Source organism: Ornithodoros turicata, chromosome 1 (genome assembly GCF_037126465.1).
Source record: "Ornithodoros turicata isolate Travis chromosome 1, ASM3712646v1, whole genome shotgun sequence".
In the NCBI taxonomy this organism is placed as follows: domain Eukaryota; kingdom Metazoa; phylum Arthropoda; class Arachnida; order Ixodida; family Argasidae; genus Ornithodoros; species Ornithodoros turicata.
The window spans coordinates 1,416,336-1,439,257 of NC_088201.1; the positions used below are offsets into that span (position 1 = coordinate 1,416,336).

Genomic DNA, 22,922 nt, shown 5'->3' on the forward strand with positions numbered 1-22,922 from the left:
TCGAAAGTCTTGGGAAAACCCAGGGAAAACCTGAGACAGCACAGCCGGTGACAGGATTCGAACCCGTGTCACTTCCCAGTCTCGGCGTGGAAAGCGATCATCCTAACCACTATGCCATGGGAGCTGGTACGATCAATGAGACCAATGACAAACCATACTTCTACTTTTGCATTTACACCAGAGTTACATTTGTTGCTATGAGCAAAAAAGCTATGCACAGCAGATGTGGGAGACTACCCTGCTTTCATGCTCTTTTGCACTTGGCTACCGGGGGTCTAGTGCTCTTGCGAGCTATAGCAACTCAAGTATAGTATCTCAACTAGGCGTACTCGTCATAGCCAGCACGAGTGGTTGCTTACTCCACTTTTTGCGAGGATCTGTGCCTACAAGACAAGTTTTTTTTTTCCTAGGACCATAGATGAATGGAACTCGCTTCCATCTCAAGTTTTCCATTCGGGAAGTTTTGCCAATGAGTTTGAACCTATCTTTTGTTGATTATTGTATGGCAAAGTGGCTGTAGAGTTAAATTTTTTGAAAAAGTTGTTCCCAATGCTCTTTCACTGCCCCACTTTTGTTGTCTTGTTGGTTCAAATTGGGCTTGGCCCCTCCTGCTTGGGCCTAGCACCGCTTCCCGCATCTCCACAAGCGAGTTTGCTCAGAATGTCGTATCTGAGACACAGTTTTCAAGGTAACACCATGCTTGGTTCGTAATAAGAGAGTGTGTGTGTGTGCTCAAATTTACCCTTTATTTGGGTGAACCACGATGGCTCGAGGACGTTTCAGGTTCTTTAAGAGGGTCCTTCGATACTGGAAGTTTTTCACACTAATTACGTTGAGAGTTCCCTTCCGACTGTCAATGTAGTAGAGGTTGTGGGAGACCCAATCCAAGGCTAAGCCTTCCACACCTTCATTCTGGGATGCAAGCACATTTTCTTTGCCTGAAAAAAGTGCTTCATGAGGAACATCTCCTACAGCATTTGTTGCAGCTTACCAGAGCCGTCAATGCTGACGCGATAAATGACGTCGAGGATGACATCGGAGTAGTATATCAGACTGTCCCGCGCATCAAAGTCAAGGCCCACAAAACGAGCAGATTTGCTCACGATGGGGACCATGGCATCTGTGAAGCCTTCTTGCCTGGTGAGGTTCACGAGTGTGCCACGCACAAATTTTTGCTGAGAGTACAGCAGGAAGGTCGAAACGCCTAGAGAGAGAGAGAGAGTGAGAGAGAGAGAGGCAAAAATTACGCGGTCATCCTCTCCTCCACCGCTCAACGTACGTGTGCACTCCCTGCCGTTGGCTGCCAGTTGAAAGCCGATGTGGCACACGCAGCGATATCCGACCAGTCCAAATCCTCCCGAGCCTCGTGTGACGATGCACATGTGCTGGCATCCACCGTTGTTTGCCCCGCACGGGTTGGCAACTGAGGACAAGTTTCCAGAGATTACTCCACATACAATGGGACATTCAAAGTTTCGTTAAAGTGGGACTCTGCAGCGTAATCACCACCACGATTGTGACGTAGCAGTAACCCTTGCGGTGTCGGGAACATACGTATGAAATATCGCATTCCCAAAGTGTGCAGGTTTTACAGATTTTATTCAAACGAATTACTACGAAGTGAGCGCTCTGCCTCTATGAAGCAAGAGGGCGCTGGCATCGCCGACGCCATCCTGCATGGAAGAATGCAAGCTTCGTAGCAGACGACAATGCCGGGAGACGTCACGGTATCTTTCTCAATCAATTCTCCTTCGAATAACCTGTTGCACATGTTAATGCTTTGGAATTATTGAGCATTTTTCCCCAATGAAACACACACTACTTGGATGAGACCCGATCATCAGTTCCAATTACTTGGAAGTTTCAATTAACTGGATTACACCCAAAAATTGGTTTGCATGATATCGGCAGATTTTTACCTTATAAAACCCCCCAATTCTTCCAGTGTCATTACCTAGCTACTATCCCATGATGATGATTACTTTCGTCATCATCGTAGCTAGATCCATTGGCACTGACTAAGCCCTATTTTGACAATGCCATGTCTCACCAATGGGCTGCCGTAGAACATGAAAAGCCTTGATGGCCCCAGGTTCCTTGGAAAGTTGCCTGTCCCTGTGCACAATGTCAACAGTGTCGTTGTTGTTGAATATGTTTGCCTTGAGGACACCTTGCCGAGTGCCGTCCGTCCAGTACACTTTGTCCTCAAACAAGGTCATCTTGTTGGGAGAGGGCACTCGTGTACTTCCCCGTATAATGATATTCCTGAAAAAAAAATGGCAACCTTGATAAGCTCATTCCTGGATCATAAAACGTGGGCGATGAGTGATATGGGGAAAGTGAGAGACTAGCAATCAAACACTACGTATATATATTGCTTTTGAGTCATTTATCTCAAATACCTTCCCATTTGCTCGCAACCGCAACGCCAATAAAATATACGCATAAAATAAAGTCCCACCTACCGGTTGCTTCCCGTGTAATCCACAGCAACAATCTGGTCCAGTTGAGAATCACACCAGACCATAAACTTAGTTACATAGTCAACAGTGAGACCAGTAGCTTTATAAATGGCAGTCACAACAGTAATCCTGTGAGATCCATCCATGTGAGCTCGATCAATGTGATCCCCATCACTAAAGAACATGTATCTAAAAGAGAATATGCAGTTGAGGTATGAAATCCTAATGTCGACAAAAGAGAGCAGATGACAAAACTCTCTCTCGCATTTCTTTTCCAAAGACAGTTTTGCAATGATCCCTTAAAAATGCAGACACTTGCTAGGAAATAGAGCTTGAAATGCAAGACTGAGTCGTTGCAAAAATGTCACCTACAAGTGGCTCAACAACCTTTAATAGAAATTCCATTTCACTGAGTGGTGTCGGAAGGTGGAGGCATGTCACTGCACCTTCACATGCTTCCATTTCCCACTCTGTCTTTATCACACAATTGGCACACAGGGAGATAACAAAGTGCCTTTGGGAACGTCTCAAACTCCCACGTCCCACGAATTACCTGCTCAGGGAGGGAGGGGGAGAATACCTTATTTCTGCTGTCACTTCCACCATCAAAAGTCGCACCAGTCTGAACGGTACATTTTTTGTGGGGGTTAATGAGGTATCGGGATATGAGGTGCAAGGCCGAATGTCTTTTTTTTTTTTACATTTCCACGTTTGTGCAATGAAGCAACTGTGGCCACGAACAGCATACAGACGTGGACAGATAAAGAGAGGACAGGGGGGGTTAGTATGCGTCTTGGGCAGACTTCAGGGGGAACTGTGCCGACAATACTCTGGAAAATTATATGTCTATCATTTTCTGAAAAGGCTGTCTCCATTTGCTCTTTTTACTCTCTTTACTATATATAGTTGAAATAAATGGGAGACAGAAGACGAAAGTAGGGGAAGTAACAAATAAGGGGTTTATTAAAACTTAAAAATTATAAAATTTAGGGAGGATGTCTACGTTATGGCGGAAGCTCCGCCTTCTTCGGGACAAAAGAGCTAAATGTGGCCACTTCTTATTGTTGACAGCATGCCAGGGTCCTCGTTAACGAGGACCCTGGCATGCTGTCAACAATAAGAAGTTTCACAACCTAGATAAGACCCTGTTGCCTTTTTTCGTTTCAGCCAGATCAAAATCCCCACTGACCCACAAGGACGATGACCCCACTCCTGGACCTGACACAAAAGCACTCTGGAATTTCCCCAATTGACAACCACCGGGTAGTGGGAATTTCCCCTAACCGACCACGTCATTCTCAAGCCCCTTATCAGCCTCGTGGCCACATTTAGCTCTTTCGTCCCGAAGAAGGCGGAGCTTCCGCCGTAACGTAGACATCCCCCCTAAATTTTATAATTTTTAAGTTTTAATAAACCCCTTTTTTGTTACTTCCTCTACTTTCGTCTTCTGTCTCCCATTTATTTCAACTATAATTACCGTATTTTCACGCGTATTAGCCGCGGCTTATGCGCGATTTATTTTTCTCACGGGCGCCCTGCGGCTTATCCACCGGTGCGGCTTATCTGATGACTATTTTTTCCTGGTATTTTCCGCATACGCCGATTTTAACGAAAGGGCCGACAGTGTCTCTGGAACAGCACTGCCCTGCCGATGCACGAACAGTGCGTAACAGGGACGGGTCCACATTCGAGTAGATTGATCTTCCTGGTGCATTCCCCCAAGCAGCTTTAAGGAAAGTGGTGACAGTGATTCACGTCTTCTGGAAGATCACTGACCCATCGGTCCACAAAAAACACCCGACAAGGGCACAATCCGATCTTGGTAGAACTCCAGAACTGACCTCCTCTGTTGTACACTGTGCCGATCCCAGAGTATGAACCACAGGGTTTATGGCCTTCTCTATGGTCTCCTTTGTCGCACAAATCAGTCGTCTCGTATTGCCCGCGGCTTATCTGCGGGTGCGGCTTATCTGCCAGAAAATTTTCAAAACGCCCCAAAAAACGCGTCCTGCGGCTTATCTGCGGTGCGGCTTATACGCGTGAAATTACGGTACGTAGCCGTCCGATCCAACTCCAACTTTTCAAGATATATATATATATATATATTGACGTTTCAAATATACGTATTCGTGAGGATCAAAAGAACAAAAAGATAGATTCTGCAGAGAGAGAGAGAGAGAGTTTCTGCAATATTTCTTGTTGTAGAGGATCGGAAGACTCCTTCTGATTTCATGGGAGTTTTATGCTACTTAATTGAGGGCTGTTCTCCGCTATGGCTTGCGTATATAGTCGCACATGAGTCAGCAGCTAACGGTGCTGTAATGTGTTGTGGACGACAAGGTAGGTTCGGTTTCGGATTGCAAATGATATTTTTCGGGGAAGGGACGCTTGAAACAAAAAGTCAATTGGACACCGTTCTTTCCTTTTCACTCGTACCACCAAATATTTGTTGTCAAAAAAGCCAAAATTTATAATCTCGAAATCCCGGGATTTGGCCTTGCAAAATCTCAGAATTTGGGACATGAAATTGTGCTGAAATCCAGGGATTTCGGGATCCCGGGATCTGAGCCCTACTCCAAACACCCTCAAAACAAAATCCTGCCAACACCCATGGGGCCATAAATATTTCTAAGTTACAAGTATCCCACGACAAAATACATGGGGGTTGTGCAATATTGATCTGTTCGCAAGTTGTGACTGAGGATTTGTAAATGTTAAAGCATGACCGGGACTATTCACAGCATAAGACAACATATTGTCTGTGGAAACTGTGCGTCTGACCCGCCTAATACGCAACCATAAACAATATTACTGCAGACATACCCCACTGTAGGATCCAAGGCAATGTCTTGTGGGTTGGAGAGATTTCGACTGAGAACAATGGCGTGACGGAAGCCGTCCATCTCGAGGAGATCAATTTTCTGTCCGAGAGAATCACACACGTAGAGCTTGTTTCCCACCCAGTCGACAGCCATAGAGACTGGGTTCCAAGAAAAGATGACTGTGATGGGTGCCTGTTCTTCCCCGTCCAAGCGCACCGAATGAATCTGCAGTTTAATGGGCACATTTCCTCAACAAATTTCATTTCATTTCAAAAAATGGCATCACGAGTGATGAAACCGTTGCATTCTAACAGGGATATATTTTTTCCTGCGGCATTCACTCATTCTATTTCCATAAATAACGAAAGCATGCACTGTCTACTCGAACATAGATGTGTTTCTTCGTCGCAATTTTCTTCACAAATAAAACTGCCTTCGTTTTTGCTGCGTTCATACCATGACTCCGAGGTTACAAATACTTTCCGCCACCTGGGTCTTACGATAAGAACGTGGGAAAAACAAAAGGACGATGATAGCATTTTCCAGCTCTGTTCCTGGGACAATGTCTGGCGAGAAATAGTCGTGAAACTGTACGTAATAGCCATTATTGGGCCTCCTACTGCACTCGTAGAAGGGTAGAAAACCCAGCGAACCAGTAAGAAAACATGAAGGGAAGTGCCTCGGGACGAGAACCGGCGATATTTCCAACAGAGACTCCCTCTCAGAACAGAAGAAGAAGAACAGTCTCCGTTGAAAATATCAGCGCCTCTTGTCCTGAGGCACTTCCCTTCATACATGATCTTTGATGTTAGATAACAATTGTGATGACCCACATAAAACAAAGTGGGTTGATGATGCACCATGGTTGAAGGGAATCCAATGGGAGACAAAAACCCACCTTCTTGGTTTCAGTATCGGTCCAGAAGAGAAGGTTCCTTTCATAGTGATAGTCGAGACCGCTAGCTGAAGTTGAGTTTGCTACAACATTCAGATCCGAACCATCGGCACTGACCGAGTACACAGCGTTATGCCGAGTGAACATGAGCCGCATTGCAGAGCCTGTTAAAAAGCATATATCAGTCACTGCTTCAGGGGTCTTTCAAAAGGTCATCGAGACAAACACCAGTCTTGGGTAGTATAACTAACTAGTTACCACTTTTTTTTGTTTAAAGTACCGTGAAATGTAAATGTCACAAAGATACTCAGGTATGGGAATGGTATATTTTAATCGCGGCAATTTCCTAGCGTCGTCTTGTCGAGGCCTCAAGTACAGAAAGGCCGTTTTTCCCACCCAGGAATTATCGTACGCAGCCAAGATGGCCTTAGATTAACTCCCATCATGCTGTTAAGACCCGGAAGAAATCCTCAGTTTATAACACAGTAGAACTACGCTAGGACACTACAAGTGCTAAAGCACAGTTTTACAGCCTGTAAGTGCCTAGTTTCCCCAGGATTGCGGCCTCCACAGAAGGAAGGACATTTGCCTCCTCATTCATTCAGTGGTGCTTCACGTTTGGCGTAGAGGGCACTTTGTATCCTTCATTACATCATTATTTAGAAGGAAACACCATATTAGTAACGACGACGATGAGGACAGTGTTAGCCCGACGACAAAAAAGTTTACCGAAAACACCCTTAGAGTGATTCTGCTTCAGACGCCATGGAGATACCGGGTCCTTGCTGATGCACAAGCTTTGCGGAGGGCATGAGAACACGAATGGAAGTGCAGAGCTCGTGAAGACCCAGCTGCCCAGACATTACAGCCGAGGCCGCAAACAAGAGAGTGTGATGTCCAGAAATCCAACGTACATGCCGGAGACGCTGAGGCAAGGCTGGCTCAGTCGCAAGGATCTCCAGTATGCGCCACCAAAGTGGAGGCAAAAGAGGCTTCAGAGGCAAACAGAAGCCAAAGTAGCCACGGAGGGCTTCACTAGGCAACTCAGGGAGAGTTGCTCGGTGCGCGATCGCTTGTGGTTCAAGAATGATCTCACGGTACTGTCATTCATTTGCTACGCGCTGCTTTGACTAGAATTTTAAACTGCCGACCTCACCACATCCCCCTTGTGCGCATCGTGTCTCCAGTCAGTGCACATGGTTGCAAGTAAAGGGGCTTTCAGTATAGCTGTGCCTCTCGACGTGACTGCAAGAACCGCGCGGCCGGAGTGGCCATCTACATGAGGGAAAACGCTAGACTTCTTTGCTGACTGCAAAGACGTGAGTGAGATGTGTGCGATGCAATTTGAGAGTGGACTCATCATCGTGGCCGCCTACTTTGCCCCCCACCGCAACAGTTTTGTGAGTCATAACATACCTCGCCTACGCCTTAACAGCCCACATGCCATTGCCTACACTGGGGGACTTTAACATCGACGCAAAGACCACCAACTTGATCGCCTGTCTACAAGAAGCACTGATATTGCAACTCACCACCAGAATATGGGCCGTAACCACCTCGAGGAAGAACTGCATTGATTTGGTATTCCAAAACAGAGACCTTGTCAAGAATATCGACTACGTCGCCGCTCACTTGACAGACCACAAGGTAGTAATCGTTACTCTAAAATACATACATAGTATACATGGGCAATAAAAGTGTCAACATTCACTCGCAACAGCTGGCGCTGAAATTCGCGTTCTACAGCAGTCCCGCGAATTTTTCTGAGAGTCGAATTTATTCTGCTTTCTTATCTCAAAAATGGTAAAGTAACTAAGTTAGAACAAGGTATTTGAGGAAGGGATGACCCTGTCCACTTATGTGTCGTCCATTGTTTCTCCACCCCAGGGTCGTGTCTTCGTCAAATAACTAAGTTACTTTAATGTAGTAACTGTAACTAGTTACATTTGGAAAAGGATAACTGTAGCTTAATTACTATTTGTGCAGACTAACTGGAACTGGAACTTAGACCTTACCCACGACTGGTCGAAACTAACTGCAGCCACAGTCAAGCGCGTCATGAAAGCAGTGCAAACGTGTCCACGTAAAAATGCCCTTACTGTTTTCTGCCTTGCAGTGACGTGGAGGATCAAGAGTGTAGCCCCGCACACAAAGACACTGGAAGCTCCCCGGACTGTTGGTGCAAAGTTGGTCACAGTAACCCCATTCAGAGCACTCGTTCAAATCTGTTATATAGAGAGAAAACACGTAGATTTTTTAGTATTCCATGTCGTACATGTACCAGCTCAATTCCTGTAATATGTATCTCTCTTATCCGTCACAGTCCCTGGTCGTAAAATAAAGCACAAAAACAACAAATGGCCGGTACTGTTTGAGCATTAGAGCTTGTTCAAAGTACAGATATTGAAAGTTTTCCTTCCAAGCAGAGACGTTCTTACCAACACAGGTCCTCTTGTCCCTGGGATTGACTGTCATCCCTGAAGCACAGTAGCAGTCACCACCGTCCAGGGAGGCCTTGCAGCCAAAGTCGCAAGAGAGGCTCGGGCACAAGCTAGATGCTGGCCACAACGAAAACCACATGAGTGTCTGAGAGTCCACGAAAAAAGAAAAAGAATGCCACATACAGCAGTTTTTCTTCTCATCAGCTCCATCATCGCAGTCTGGGTTTCCATCACATAGTTTGGCTTTGTCAATGCACTTCTTTTCTGAAGGGCACAGGAACTTGGTGTCCGGACACGTCACCGATGCTGCAATATAGAGTGACGCATTATGTGAATCTTGTCCCGTGTCAAATCCCAGTAAACTATTCTCTATTAGATAATTTAGGTCAGTGCCAGTATAGAAATTTTATTTATGCTGTAGCAAATGTCTGTCACAGTATGCGAGCAACTGTGACATATCACCTCGCCATCACACATAGCCATTCGTCGGGATAATCCTCTTCGGAAGGAACATTCTGTGGTGCTTGCTACTTTATCAGTTATCACCAAAGGAAATTCACCTCAGATTTTACAGCATACCGCAAAATACAGGGTTTTGCGGCACGCTGGTCTCCCCCGATTGCACGTAGCATTCCTGCTGATGTGGGAGAATACGGCATGCAGAAATGTTGAATTTTTCAATATCTGCATTTCAACGAATATTCTGGTTGCAAAATTTTCAGTTGGCAACCTACGTATGGGTAGATAGATATTTTGGGCCCTCATCTTAGGAGTTCAAAGGTGCACCATGTACGCTTGGAATATTTAAGGTGCCGCCAAAGCAAAAGCAGAGATGGTAACAATTATGTTGAATCCCAATGACGGATTGGGAGCCCTTCCGGAACAAGTCTGGCTGCTCCGTCTGGAGCAATTCCGTTCTTGGCAGATTGGGAGCAGTGTCCGAGTCTTGCCATGGCAATGATCGCGCAGCATTGGAGCCCGGCCGACAAAATTAGCAGATTTGACAGGAAGCCTCACATCACTTGGTTTGTGCTTCCAGTTCCCTGGCGCTTCCCTCCCTTCGCTTTCGCTAACATGGCAGAAGCTCCTGCCGCAGATGTCGCACAAAAACCAAAATACCTGCAGGCATTGCTGGTGTTTTGCCTCGCGTGCTAGCGCTTTAACGACGAGACTAGGTTGCTACTTTCCTCGACTTTCTTATCCGGTCCGTGTCCAGTCCGTGTCCACCCCCTTGCTCTAATGGGTGCACGAATGTTCCAATCGCAGATACAGACCGTGTGCTCTTCACAGGAGCGCTGCTCTCCCCCATAGAGTCAGCTCCAAATTTGCCATTGGTATTCAACATTAGCGTGTGCTTTAAATTGGTCCTTACTGCAGTTCTTTTCATCCGACTGGTCCGAGCAGTCCGAGTGACCATCGCAGTGCCATCGAATCGGGATGCAGATGGCGTTGCTGCAACGAAACTGGCCATCATTGCACGGAGGAAAATCTGAAAGACATCAATGCACTTGATCAGCAGTAAAACGCGCACCACATTTATAACAATATGCTGTCTTTGAAAACAAAGTCCAGAGTTCAGCACTTGAGAGAGAGAGAATATTACCGCAGTTGTCTTCGTCCGAATTGTCGCCACAGTCGTCCCAGTGGTCACACTTCTTGTTTTCGTCGATGCATTTGTTCCCATGCTGACACCTAAACTCGTTCAGCCGACAGGACGTCCCATCTAGGAAAAATTAAGCTTTCATTGAGTACATTAAGTAGGAACCACGGGGCACTCGCTTAATGCAACACGTGCGCTATCGGCACACACCAACGAGTTTTTCACGCTCAAATGGGTGGCAGACGAGAAGCGCGTGGAGCTTGAAACTTTGGTGCGACATACTTCCTGTTGAGCACGTGATCCGCCGGGCGCAAGCGACTGGCACCGGCAGAAAAGTATTTCTAATTAAATTGAATGGTACGCTTGGCAGCAAAGTACAGACGTACTGTATTACCCTCCTATTTTGGAAATTTTTTATTTTTTTTTCCCTGCTTCATGTTTTCCTATTACTGGGCAACTTCCACGCGAATGTTCCATGTCTCACGCAGACTCGCGGGAATTCACAGGTCATTCTAATGCCAAGTAGACGCCTTCATTGAATTGAACTTGTTCCTATGGCATCTATTACAAATTTCCATTGTTTACATCCCACTTGCTATTGAGAGAAAATGTCCTCAAGGCCACCTCCCCGAGTCTGTGCACTGCACGAGCAGACAACAGGGAGCGGCATCACCGAGAGAGCAGTGCGATACCCCAAAGCTGGTTTTCACTGTTAAGTGGCCGCTCCAGGTGTCTCATACTCCCCGTTTGGGTACGCCAAAAGAGGGGCACCTACTTGACCCACCCCACTGATCAGGAGTCACTTACTCGTTGCACAGGCCACTTCGTCACTCTCGTCCCTGCAGTCATAATAGCCGTCACACTTCCTGGATGACTGCAAACACAGGCCACTGCCGCACTTGTGGTCCCCTTCTTCGCACGTACGATATTCTAGTAGAAAGGTTCCTCATTGGCTCATTTCTAAACCACATAATCGTGTCCATTTTGGCTCCATGATATAGCTCTTGTTTACCACATTTAAGGAAGGCAACGCTTTGCGTTTATTATTGCGACCTTTTCTGAGCCTTACTACTCATGCTCAACAGAAAAATAGTCTTATAGGCGTACAAGATATGACAAAAACAAATGGGATTATTGGAGAAAGCAAGGTGTCCGTAGGCTGAACAATCCTTTAGTGACTCGCATAAATCAAGTACTATGCAAATTGTGCCATGAAGGATCATTTGATTAATATCAGTCGATGACTTTATTGACTTTATACAGGGTGTTTCAGTAACCAAAAAAGCACGCTACGAATAAATATGCCATCATGACACGTATTTGTAGGGAATTTTTGCAGCATACTACAAGCAATCTTAGCAAGTTTTAATGTAAGTAAATTTAATTTCCAGAACTGAACTTTGAAACTGCCTAGTCAATGTAACATTTTTCTCTTTTTTTGCCGGGAAAATGAAAGCGCATGTTAGATTTAGCCCACACTACTACAAAATACATTCCTCCTACACTGGTTATATCTCAAAATGTTGCAAAAACTGTTGTTCTAGATGTGGAAATTGTCTTCCACTTCCTCATCAAGAAGCCCAGCAAAAAGGGGTGAGGACGACATGCCTCTTTAGATTCCTTTTCAATGCTTTTGCTGAGAATGGCAGCCAAGGTTAGAACACCACAGTTATTTCAAGCAACAGAGGGATACGAGAATAGACATTAACAGGACAAAGAATTTGTGCACTACCAAACAACAATCACAGCTATTACCATTATTTTAGGGCGTGCATTTTGCGATGGAATGGGGGGAAATATCCCCCCCCCCCCACGTGTGCTTTCAGTTTCTCGCAAAAAAAAAGAAAAAAACATGAGGTTGGCTAGGCAAATTTCATAGTTCAATTCAAGTTTATTAAATTTATTTAAAAGGAAATTTTATATACCTACTTGCATGTGGCAAAATTTTCCTGCAGATAAACGTCGTTGATCGCATATTTTTCCACTGTGTGCTTTTTATAATTTTTTAAAATTGAAACACAAATTGTATATTGATTTTTATATGATATATGATAACATGTGATGACTTCATGATGCTATTTAGTCTGACACAGACTATGGTTCTACACACATGCTAGGTATGATCAAGTGCTGTAAAACTCCAATGTCAAACTGGTATTATCCTGCATGCCTAGAGCCACGTGTGTAATACGTGCAGTTTTTTTTCTTCTTGGAAACATGTTGAGAAAATGAAAAGCAATCAATAAAGAAAAGATGGAAACAAGCCCTTGTTTGCTAATCACTTTGGTATAAAAAGTGAATACTTACTACAATCCCCACTTTCATCCGTTCCATCCACACAGTCAACTACGTTGTCGCACTTCCAATGCTTTGGTATGCAGTAAGACTGATTAAATACATACTGACCACAGGAGAACTGACTGCCATTGCACTGAGGAGGGGCTGTAAAGAACCGTCAAACTGTGTCGCCACCACAACCAGACATTTTTTTTTTTCAAAGGAAGTTAATCGTGGCAAATAAAATCTCTCATTAACTCACTAATTACCCAAGCTGCTCCAATTACCAACTCTCTAACTACTTAATCTTTCAATGCATTAGAAGCTTTGTGTGTTTCTGACCTGTGTCTGCAACTAGACAAAATAGCAAAGGTCATTGCAAATTCCGTCCACTCTTCAGCAAGGTAGTGGGGGCCATTTCACAGGTGAAATTAAGGGGCGTGATCCCCCCAACCGGATGTGCCTTTCATAAGAGTGGGGTCGTTCGGAGTCGTCCCAAATATTTCCAGGTCAACTACACTGGTTGACAGTCCCAACTCGGGTCATTCCTTTAACCGCCTCAGCCACGCGGGAACAATTTTGTTTCTCGGGACTCTCAAAGCTAGTTACTCTCTGCATGCGACACCCAAAGTTCAGTTTATGCACAAGTATTTAGCCCTGAGCTATGCGACATTTTTCAAAACTTATTGCATTGCTAAAATTTAAAATGTTTGAGGAAGCAGCATTGCTGCCTACATTTTGTGCGTGTGCGGTGTGTGCCGGTCTGGGGGCAAACACACGCACGCATGTGTTCGCCCCCAGAGCGGTATGATCCGATGTCAGATAGGGCGGGTTGGTGAAGTCCACCTCTTTGATTACAGTACTGTTTTCAAACATATATGGAAGCATCTAGGAAGCTAACAGTAGTGGAGATGTCTGAAAATCATTGTCAATTATTTTTAAGACAAAATAAAACTCAAAAATGAAGATTCTGAGTACTGCACTTGTACCCAACTTACAAGCCTTTTATCCTCATAACTAGAGAGGGGACGAATCAGTGATCTCTCGAATCCGAATCCAAGGAAGGTTCTGCGAATCCACGAATCTTACGAATCTCGAATCTTTCGAACCCTTTCTTCGAAAAGAGTTTAAAAAGCCAGAGAAAAAAACTCTTCTACTGAAAGGTATTTTGAAGCAGAATTTGATATATTTGTTTAATAAAAAACAAATTTCGGGAGAATACATACCCATCATATACATCTTCCTAAGTATAACTTATTTGACATGTTGTTCATCGACTACAGGAAATACATAAACTCAAGAGTCTGAATTACCTCCATAAAACTAATATCGGAGCTTTATCTTGCAGTTTTGGCGCGCTCCGGGGGACGCCGGCCAATCAGGCTTGGAGGCGCAGGTTTTAAAAAGAAACAAACAAACGTGGTTGGCGGATTCGAAAGATTCGATTCGCTGTTTTGGGCAATGGGATTCGTGGATTCGGTTGGCACATATCCCTGCTCATAACCATTAAAGGCATGGAGCAGATCATTTCCTATGTAGTATTTGTGTTGTTTCACCTTTTCTGCACTTCACTGAGAACAAATATAGTATTCAAAATGTTCATTTGTGAGTATTATGTTTTTCGAAAAATAACTCTGGATGATTTTGAAATACTTCCACTACTGATATATGCTTCCATGCACGTTGGAATGAAAATAAAACCTGACCAACCTGCTCGATTTGGGAATCATTCAGATGTAAATCAGCCTCTGTGCCATTTTTGGCACAAACTCCCGTGAAATGTACACCCCAAAGTGGCGATCTGCAATGGCCTTTATTAGTTGTCCATTCATGAATGCCATTCCCAATAAGTTCCGACAATTCTAACGGTTGCGCCAAATTTCTGTTTTTGTCAAAGCAGGCATCACCCAATGCACTTGAAATTCTAGGACAGCAAAACTTTTGTGAAAGAGGCTCGTAGTCGTGACTGAATTTACAGTATCTGCAAGAAGGGAGCAAAAAGTATCATACCACAGGACTGGTGTTCATCTTCACCCTCTTCACAGTCCCTCTGGTAGTCACAGACCCAGCGTAATGGAATGCATCGGCCATTATTACAACGAAAGTTATCTGTGGAACAGGTACTGGTTTCTTCTGCAAAGAGATACTTACACTTATTTATACCCGGCAGCCATATAGGTGTTTTACCTTTGCCAAACTTTCATCATCACATACGAGCACTTTGATAAAAAAAGTGCATGTTGTATTTGCCTCATCCCATCACAAAATACATTTCCTATTACAATGGTAATAGATAGGAAATGAGTGACAATTGTAGTTTTGAGATGAGCAAATTGTTGGCCGCGCTCAGTTCTTGATAGAATTAAAGAGAGTAGTTGTAGAAGAAAACGATGACCCACGACTTTAATTTCCTTTTCGATGCTTCTGCTGACAACAGCAGCAAGGTTCAAACGCCACAGTTATCTGAGTGAGGCAGAAATAGAAAGAGTCACCCCACTTCTTGCATTAACCTGGTGGAGAACTGAACATGGCTGACATTTCCACCTCTCGAAACGAAGGTACTTACAAATCTTTTTTTCTTTTTCAGCTGTTACCACTGCAGTAGGATATGGGGTAAATAAAACACCCACACACAGCTTACGGCAAAGAACTTTGATAAATTCCGAGTTTGCGACTGAAGAGTGATCCCATAATTTTCAGACAAGTAGATCTCTTACTATACTTTTGTGAGAAGTTTCGTGAAACACCCTGTACGTATCTCATTTGTACTGCTAAGTTGTGGAGGCCGCCTCATCACTTCATACTGCCCTTAGAGACATTTTCTAGCCTCCCAGTGCCAATTCATTCTGTTTCTTCTGTGAAGGGCGTATGCGCTGCTAATATCGCACTCGATTTCATCTATGGAAACCTCCACGACGAACACTGTGTGAGAGTTTCCTTGCCCAAGGCGTCCTCACAATACACAGGAATGCGCCTAGCGACCGGCCATTCTGGGTCACGAGCAAGGCCGAGACCTTGGAGAACCCTTAAAAGTGTCCACGGAAAAAAAGGGAAAAAAGAAGCACCAGGGAATCTTTGCCAGTCGAGTTGCCGATGTTCGTACAAGAGTGGTAACGGAAGTTCTGGAGCCGTCCCAGCGATTCCAACCACTGCCTCGCAGTGGAGATGCGTTCCGTGGAGGTGCCCGCCGACGTGCCCGCACAGTGGTGATGACTCAAGCCCCCCAGTGAACAAAAGAGGATTCACTGACGCCCAGAGAAGCAAGAACTCCAAGAAAGCAAAGCTTTCAAGAAGCAGAAAGCAAAGAAAGGAGGTCACCACACCCCGCCAGACTGTAAGCAGAAACCTTGTCGTTCTGTCGCGGCCACTGTCGTGTAACTAGGTGTCACGGTAGATTAAGTGATGTTTGTCTTGGCACTTCAGTCTCTCGTGTGTTTTACCCAGCGTGGACCCGTGCCGATTTGTACACTCGTCACACTTCAAATGCATTATGTAGTGATTGCAATGAAATAAAAACATCATTTCATTGCAACATGGATCATTTCTCCTTGAACCTGGATCAGCGATCGAAGGAGCTTGTAGAAAATACTGGTGGTTCTCCAAAGAAATTACAAGAATTTCAGTAGCAATAAGCTTAAAAAAACATTCAATAAATGACCTGTGAAGGAAGGTCGATGTCATGGGCAAGGTGTCGAACCGAACCTGAACTAAAATTTCCACGACACTGTTGAACCCGAACTGGAGCAGAACCGGAAAAAATAATAGCAGTAACCAGTTTGCAACGAAATGGTTCAGACATGAAAGATGTCAGCATAAGAGTTGGAGTGGCTCTCAATCCCCGAACGAGGCCACACCGGTCTTCATATCACGGATTTTGCAAATTTTCACCTAGCAGTCGAACGAGCACATATAGTAAGTATGCTTTCAGTGTCTTTTAACACGTCGAAGCGCAGTTGTCGTATGTGAGCGCTGCGGCTAGCGCCCCACGCACACGAAGCGGCATCTTCTCCTCAGAGAGGAGGCGCCACGCGGACCATCACCATTTGCTAGGGTACTTCCTTTACGATACTCGATCTTGTACCAGTAGTTTGCGAGAATGTTTAACCAACGATGTACTCTTCCCACAGCTAAACACATGCTCCCACAAGCTCTTCAATATGTGCAACACTGAATCACCTAGCCTAACCTAACCGCAGCCACATCGGATGCATATTCTACATGGGGCCCACTCTTCAACATGTGCAATACGGAATCACCTAGCCCCTAACCTCAGTCATGCCAGATGCACAATCTACATGGACCCACTCTTCGACATGTGTAATACGTAATCACCTAGCCCCTAACCTCAGTCCCGCCAGATGCACATTCTCCATGGACCCACGGTTCGACATGTGCAATACGTAATCACCTAGCCTCTAACCTCAGTCATGACGGATGCACATTCTACATGGACCCACTCTTCGACATGTGTAATATGTAATCACCTAGCCCCTAACCTCAGTCATGCCGAATGCACATTCTCCATGGACCCACTGTTCAACACGTGTAATACGTAATCACCTAGCCTCTAACCTCAGTGATGCCGGATGCACATTCTACATGGACCCACTCTTCGACATGTGCAATACGGAATCACCTAGCCTAACCTAACCTCAGTCACGTCAGATGCACATTCTACATGGGGCCCACTCTTCGACATGTGCAATACGGAATCACCAAGCCTAACCTAACCTCAGTCATGCTGAATGCTCATTCTACATGGACCCACTCTTCGGCATGTGCAATACGGAATCACCTAGCCTAACCTACCTCTGTCATGTCGGATGCACATTGTACATGGGGCCCACTCTTCGACATGTGCAATACGTAATCGCCTAACCTAACCTCAGTCTTGCTGAATGGTCATTCTAAATGGACCCACTCTTCGACATGTGCAATACGTAATCACCTAACATAACCTAACCTCAGTCACACCGGATGAACATTCTACATGGACCCACTCTTTGACATGTGTAATACGTAATCACCTAGCCCCTAACCTCAGTCACGCCGGATGCACATTCTACATGGACCCCCGGTTCGACATGTGTAATACGTAATCACCTAGCCTAACCTAACCTCAGTCACATTGGATGCACATTGTACATGGAGCCCACTCTTCGACATGTGAAATACGTAATCACCTAACATAATCTAACCTCAGTCATGCTGAATGCTCATTCTACATGGACCCACTCTTCGATATGTGCAATACGGAATCACCTAGCCTAACCTACCTCAGTCATGCTGAATGCTCATTCTACATGGACCCACTCTTCGACATGTGCAATACGTAATCACCTAACATAACCTAACCTCAGTCATGCTGAATGCTCATTCTACATGGACCCACTCTTCGACATGTGTGATACGTAATCACCTAGCCCCTGACCTCAGTCACGCCGGATGCACATTGCACATGGTGCCCACTCTTAGACATGTGCAATACGGAACCACATAGCCTAACCTAACCTCAGTCACATCGGATGCACATTGTGCATGGGGCCCACTCTTTGACATGTGCAATACGTAATCACCTAACATAACCTAACCTCAGTCATGCTGAATGCTCATTCTACATGGACCTACTCTTCAACATGTGCAATACAGAATCACCTAGCCTAACCTAACCTCAGTCACGCCAAATGCTCATTCTACATGCACCCACTCTTCAACATGTGCAATACGGAATCACGTAGCCCCTAACCTCAGTCATGACGGATGCACATTCTACATGGACCCACTCTTCGACATGTGTAATATGTAATCACCTAGCCCCTAACCTCAGTCATGCCGGATGCACATTCTCCATGGACCCACTATTCAACACGTGTAATACGTAATCACCTAGCCTCTAACCTCAGTGATGCCGGATGCACATTCTACATGGACCCACTCTTCGACATGTGCAATACGGAATCACCTAGCCTAACCTAACCTCAGTCACGTCAGATGCACATTCTACATGGGGCCCACTCTTCGACATGTGCAATACGGAATCACCTAGCCCCTAACCTCAGTCATGCCAGATGCACAATCTACATGGACCCACTCTTCGACATGTGTAATACGTAATCACCTAGCCCCTAACCTCAGTCCCGCCAGATGCACATTCTCCATGGACCCACGGTTCGACATGTGCAATACGTAATCACCTAGCCTCTAACCTTAGTCATGACGGATGCAGATTCTACATGGACCCACTCTTCGACATGTGTAATATGTAATCACCTAGCCCCTAACCTCAGTCATGCCGGATGCACATTCTCCATGGACCCACTGTTCAACACGTGTAATACGTAATCACCTAGCCTCTAACCTCAGTGATGCCGGATGCACATTCTACATGGACCCACTCTTCAACATGTGCAATACGGAATCACCTAGCCTAACCTAACCTCAGTCACGTCAGATGCACATTCTACATGGGGCCCCACTCTTCAACATGTGCAATACGGAATCACCTAGCCTAACCTAACCTCAGTCACGTCAGATGCACATTCTACATGGGGCCCCACTCTTCGACATGTGCAATACGGAATCACCTAGCCCCTAACCTCAGTCACGCCGGATGCACATTATCCATGGACCCACGGTTCGACATGTGTAATACGTAATCACCTAGCCCCTAACCTCAGTCATGCTGGATGCACATTCTACATGGACCCACTCTTCAACATGTGCAATACGGAATCACGTAGCCCCTAACCTCAGTCACGCCGGATGAATGTTCTACATGGACCCACTCTTTGACAGGTGTAATACGTAATCACCTAGCCTCTAGCCTCAGTCACGGCAGATGCACATTCTACATGGACCCACAGTTCGACATGTGTAATACGTAATCACCTAGCCTCTAACCTCAGTAATGCCTGATGCATTCTACATGGACCCACTCTTCGAAATGTGTAATCACCTAGCACCTAACCTCAGTCATGCCGGATGCACATTCTACATGGACCCACCTTCGACATGTGCAATACGGAATCACCAAGCCTAACCTAACCTCAGTCATGCTGAATGCTCATTCTACATGGACCCACTCTTCGGCATGTGCAATACGGAATCACCTAGCCCCTAACCTCAGTCATGCCAGATCCACAATCTACATGGACCCACTCTTCGACATGTGTAATACGTAATCACCTAGCCCCTAACCTCAGTCATGCCGGATGCACATTCTACATGGACCCACTGTTCAACACGTGTAATACGTAATCACCTAGCCTCTAACCTCAGTGATGCCGGATGCACATTCTACATGGACCCACTCTTCGACATGTGCAATACGGAATCACCTAGCCTAACCTAACCTCAGTCACGTCAGATGCACATTCTACATGGGGCCCCACTCTTCAACATGTGCAATACGGAATCACCTAGCCCCTAACCTCAGTCACGCCGGATGCACATTGCACATGGTGCCCACTCTTCGACATGTGTAATATGTAATCACCTAGCCCCTAACCTCAGTCATGCCGGATGCACATTATCCATGGACCCACGGTTCGACATGTGTAATACGTAATCACATAGCCCCTAACCTCAGTCATGCTGGATGCACATTCTACATGGACCCACTCTTCAACATGTGCAATATGGAATCACGTAGCCCCTAACCTCAGTCACGCCGGATGAATGTTCTACATGGACCCACTCTTTGACAGGTGTAATACGTAATCACCTAGCCCCTAGCCTCAGTCACTGCGGATGCACATTCTACATGGACCCACAGTTCGACATGTGTAATACGTAATCACCTAGCCTCTAACCTCAGTCATGCCGGATGCACATTCTACATGGACCCACCTTCGACATGTGCAATACGGAATCACCAAGCCTAACCTAACCTCAGTCATGCTGAATGCTCATTCTACATGGACCCACTCTTCGGCATGTGCAATACGGAATCACCTAGCCTAACCTACCTCTGTCAAGTCGGATGCACATTGTACATGGTGCCCACTCTTCGACATGTGCAATACGTAATCGCCTAACCTAGCCTCAGTCTTGCTGAATGGTCATTCTAAATGGACCCACTCTTCGACATGTGCAATACGTAATCACCTAACATAACCTAACCTCAGTCACGCCGGATGAACATTCTACATGGACCCACTCTTTGACATGTGTAATACGTAATCACCTAGCCCCTAACCTCAGTCACGCCGGATGCACATTCTACATGGACCCACGGTTCGACATGTGTAATACGTAATCACCTAGCCTCTAACCTCAGTCACGCCGGATGCACATTCTACATGGACCCACTCTTCGACATGTGCAATACAGAATCACCTAGCCTAACCTAACCTCAGTCACGTTGGATGCACATTGTACATGGAGCCCACTCTTCGACATGTGAAATACGTAATCACCTAACATAATCTAACCTCAGTCATGCTGAATGCTCATTCTACATGGACCCACTCTTCGATATGTGCAATACGGAATCACCTAGCCTAACCTACCTCAGTCATGCTGAATGCTCATTCTACATGGACCCACTCTTCGACATGTGCAATACGTAATCACCTAGCCCCTGACCTCAGTCACGCCGGATGCACATTGCACATGGTGCCCACTCTTAGACATGTGCAATACGTAACCACATAGCCTAACCTAACCTCAGTCACATCGGATGCACATTGTGCATGGGGCCCACTCTTTGACATGTGCAATACGTAATCACCTAACATAACCTAACCTCAGTCATGCTGAATGCTCATTCTACATGGACCTACTCTTCAACATGTGCAATACAGAATCACCTAGCCTAACCTAACCTCAGTCACGCCAAATGCTCATTCTACATGCACCCACTCTTCAACATGTGCAATACGGAATCACGTAGCCCCTAACCTCAGTCACGCCGGATGAATTTTCTACATGGACCCACTCTTTGACAGGTGTAATACGTAATCACCAAGCCCCTAGCCTCAGTCACGCCGGATGCACATTCTACATGGACCCACGGTTCGACATGTGTAATACGTAATCACCTAGCCTCTAACCTCAGTCATGCCTGATGCATTCTACATGGACCCACTCTTCGAAATGTGTAATCACCTAGCCCCTAACCTCAGTCATGCCGGATGCACATTCTACATGGACCCACCTTCGACATGTGCAATACGGAATCACCAAGCCTAACCTAACCTCAGTCATGCTGAATGCTCATTCTACATGGACCCACTCTTCGGCATGTGCAATACGTAATCACCTAGCCTAACCTACCTCTGTCATGTAGGATGCACATTGTACATGGGGCCCACTCTTCGACATGTGCAATATGTAATCGCCTAACCTAACCTCAGTCTTGCTGAATGGTCATTCTAAATGGACCCACTCTTCGACATGTGCAATACGTAATCACCTAACATAACCTAACCTCAGTCATGCTGAATGCTCATTCTACATGGACCAACTCTTCGACATGTGCAATACGGAATCACCTAGTCAAACCTAACCTCAGTCACGTCGGATGCACATTGTACACGGGCCCACTCTTCGACATGTGCGATACGTAATCACCTAGCCCCTGACCTCAGTCACGCCGCATGCACATTGTACATGGGGCCCACTCTTCGACATGTGCAATACGTAATCACCTAGCCTACCCTAACCTCAGTCTTGCTGAATGCTCATTCTAAATGGACCCACTCTTCGATATGTGCAATACGTCATCACCTAACATAACCTAACCTCAGTCATGCTGAATGCTCATTCTACATGGACCCACTCTTCGACACGTGCAATATGTAATCACTTAGCCTAGCCTAACCTCAGTCACACCAAATGCTCATTCTACATGGACCCACTCTTCGACATGTGCAATACGTAATCACCTTGCCTAACCTAACCTCAGTCACGCCAAATGCTCATTCTACATGGACCCACTCTTCGACACGTGCAATATGCAATCACTTAGCCTAGCCTAACCTCAGTCACACCAAATGCTCATTCTACATGGACCCACTCTTCGACATGTGCAACACAGAATCGCCTAACGTAACATCAGTGACACCGGATGCTGCTCTGAGCTGGGGTAGAGCCGTGGGAAATGTACAGAAAAACGCGTCCCTTGTTCGTCCGTGTTCCATGACAGGGTGATTCCATGTAAGATCAGGCAGGTTGGTCCGGATGTGGTCTCAGATTTTGCTTGAAGAATTATACAGGGTGTGTGCAGAAAAACGTAAACCACATTTAGGCACTGAGCTTGTTGTCTACCAAACTAACGAACTTTCGGTGGCCCACGATGGCGCATTTATGCGTGCGAAATCTGCAAAAAAATCGTGGAAGCCATACACAGCTTAAAAAATAAACAGAGCAACGAAAACGTCGGCCTCCGTGCATCAGAATAGGGCAACATGGCGGACGCACGAG

General features: G+C 45.6%; 1 protein-coding gene across 1 annotated transcript in view; it reads right to left on the reverse strand.

The window, feature by feature from the left end:
• Positions 1–22,922, reverse strand: part of LOC135377258 (low-density lipoprotein receptor-related protein 2-like) — a 94,278-nt gene that overhangs the window by 53,605 nt on the left and 17,751 nt on the right. The window contains exons 2-16 of the mRNA XM_064609566.1: positions 14,508–14,630; positions 12,528–12,662; positions 11,028–11,150; positions 10,224–10,343; positions 9,993–10,109; positions 8,804–8,926; positions 8,618–8,737; positions 8,279–8,404; positions 6,183–6,343; positions 5,286–5,509; positions 2,466–2,651; positions 2,051–2,265; positions 1,280–1,423; positions 992–1,204; positions 743–938 (exon numbers count right to left, since the gene is read on the reverse strand). Of these exons, the coding sequence (XP_064465636.1) occupies positions 743–938; positions 992–1,204; positions 1,280–1,423; positions 2,051–2,265; positions 2,466–2,651; positions 5,286–5,509; positions 6,183–6,343; positions 8,279–8,404; positions 8,618–8,737; positions 8,804–8,926; positions 9,993–10,109; positions 10,224–10,343; positions 11,028–11,150; positions 12,528–12,662; positions 14,508–14,630 (2,326 nt within the window). The remainder of the gene's footprint in view (positions 1–742; positions 939–991; positions 1,205–1,279; positions 1,424–2,050; positions 2,266–2,465; positions 2,652–5,285; positions 5,510–6,182; positions 6,344–8,278; positions 8,405–8,617; positions 8,738–8,803; positions 8,927–9,992; positions 10,110–10,223; positions 10,344–11,027; positions 11,151–12,527; positions 12,663–14,507; positions 14,631–22,922) is intronic.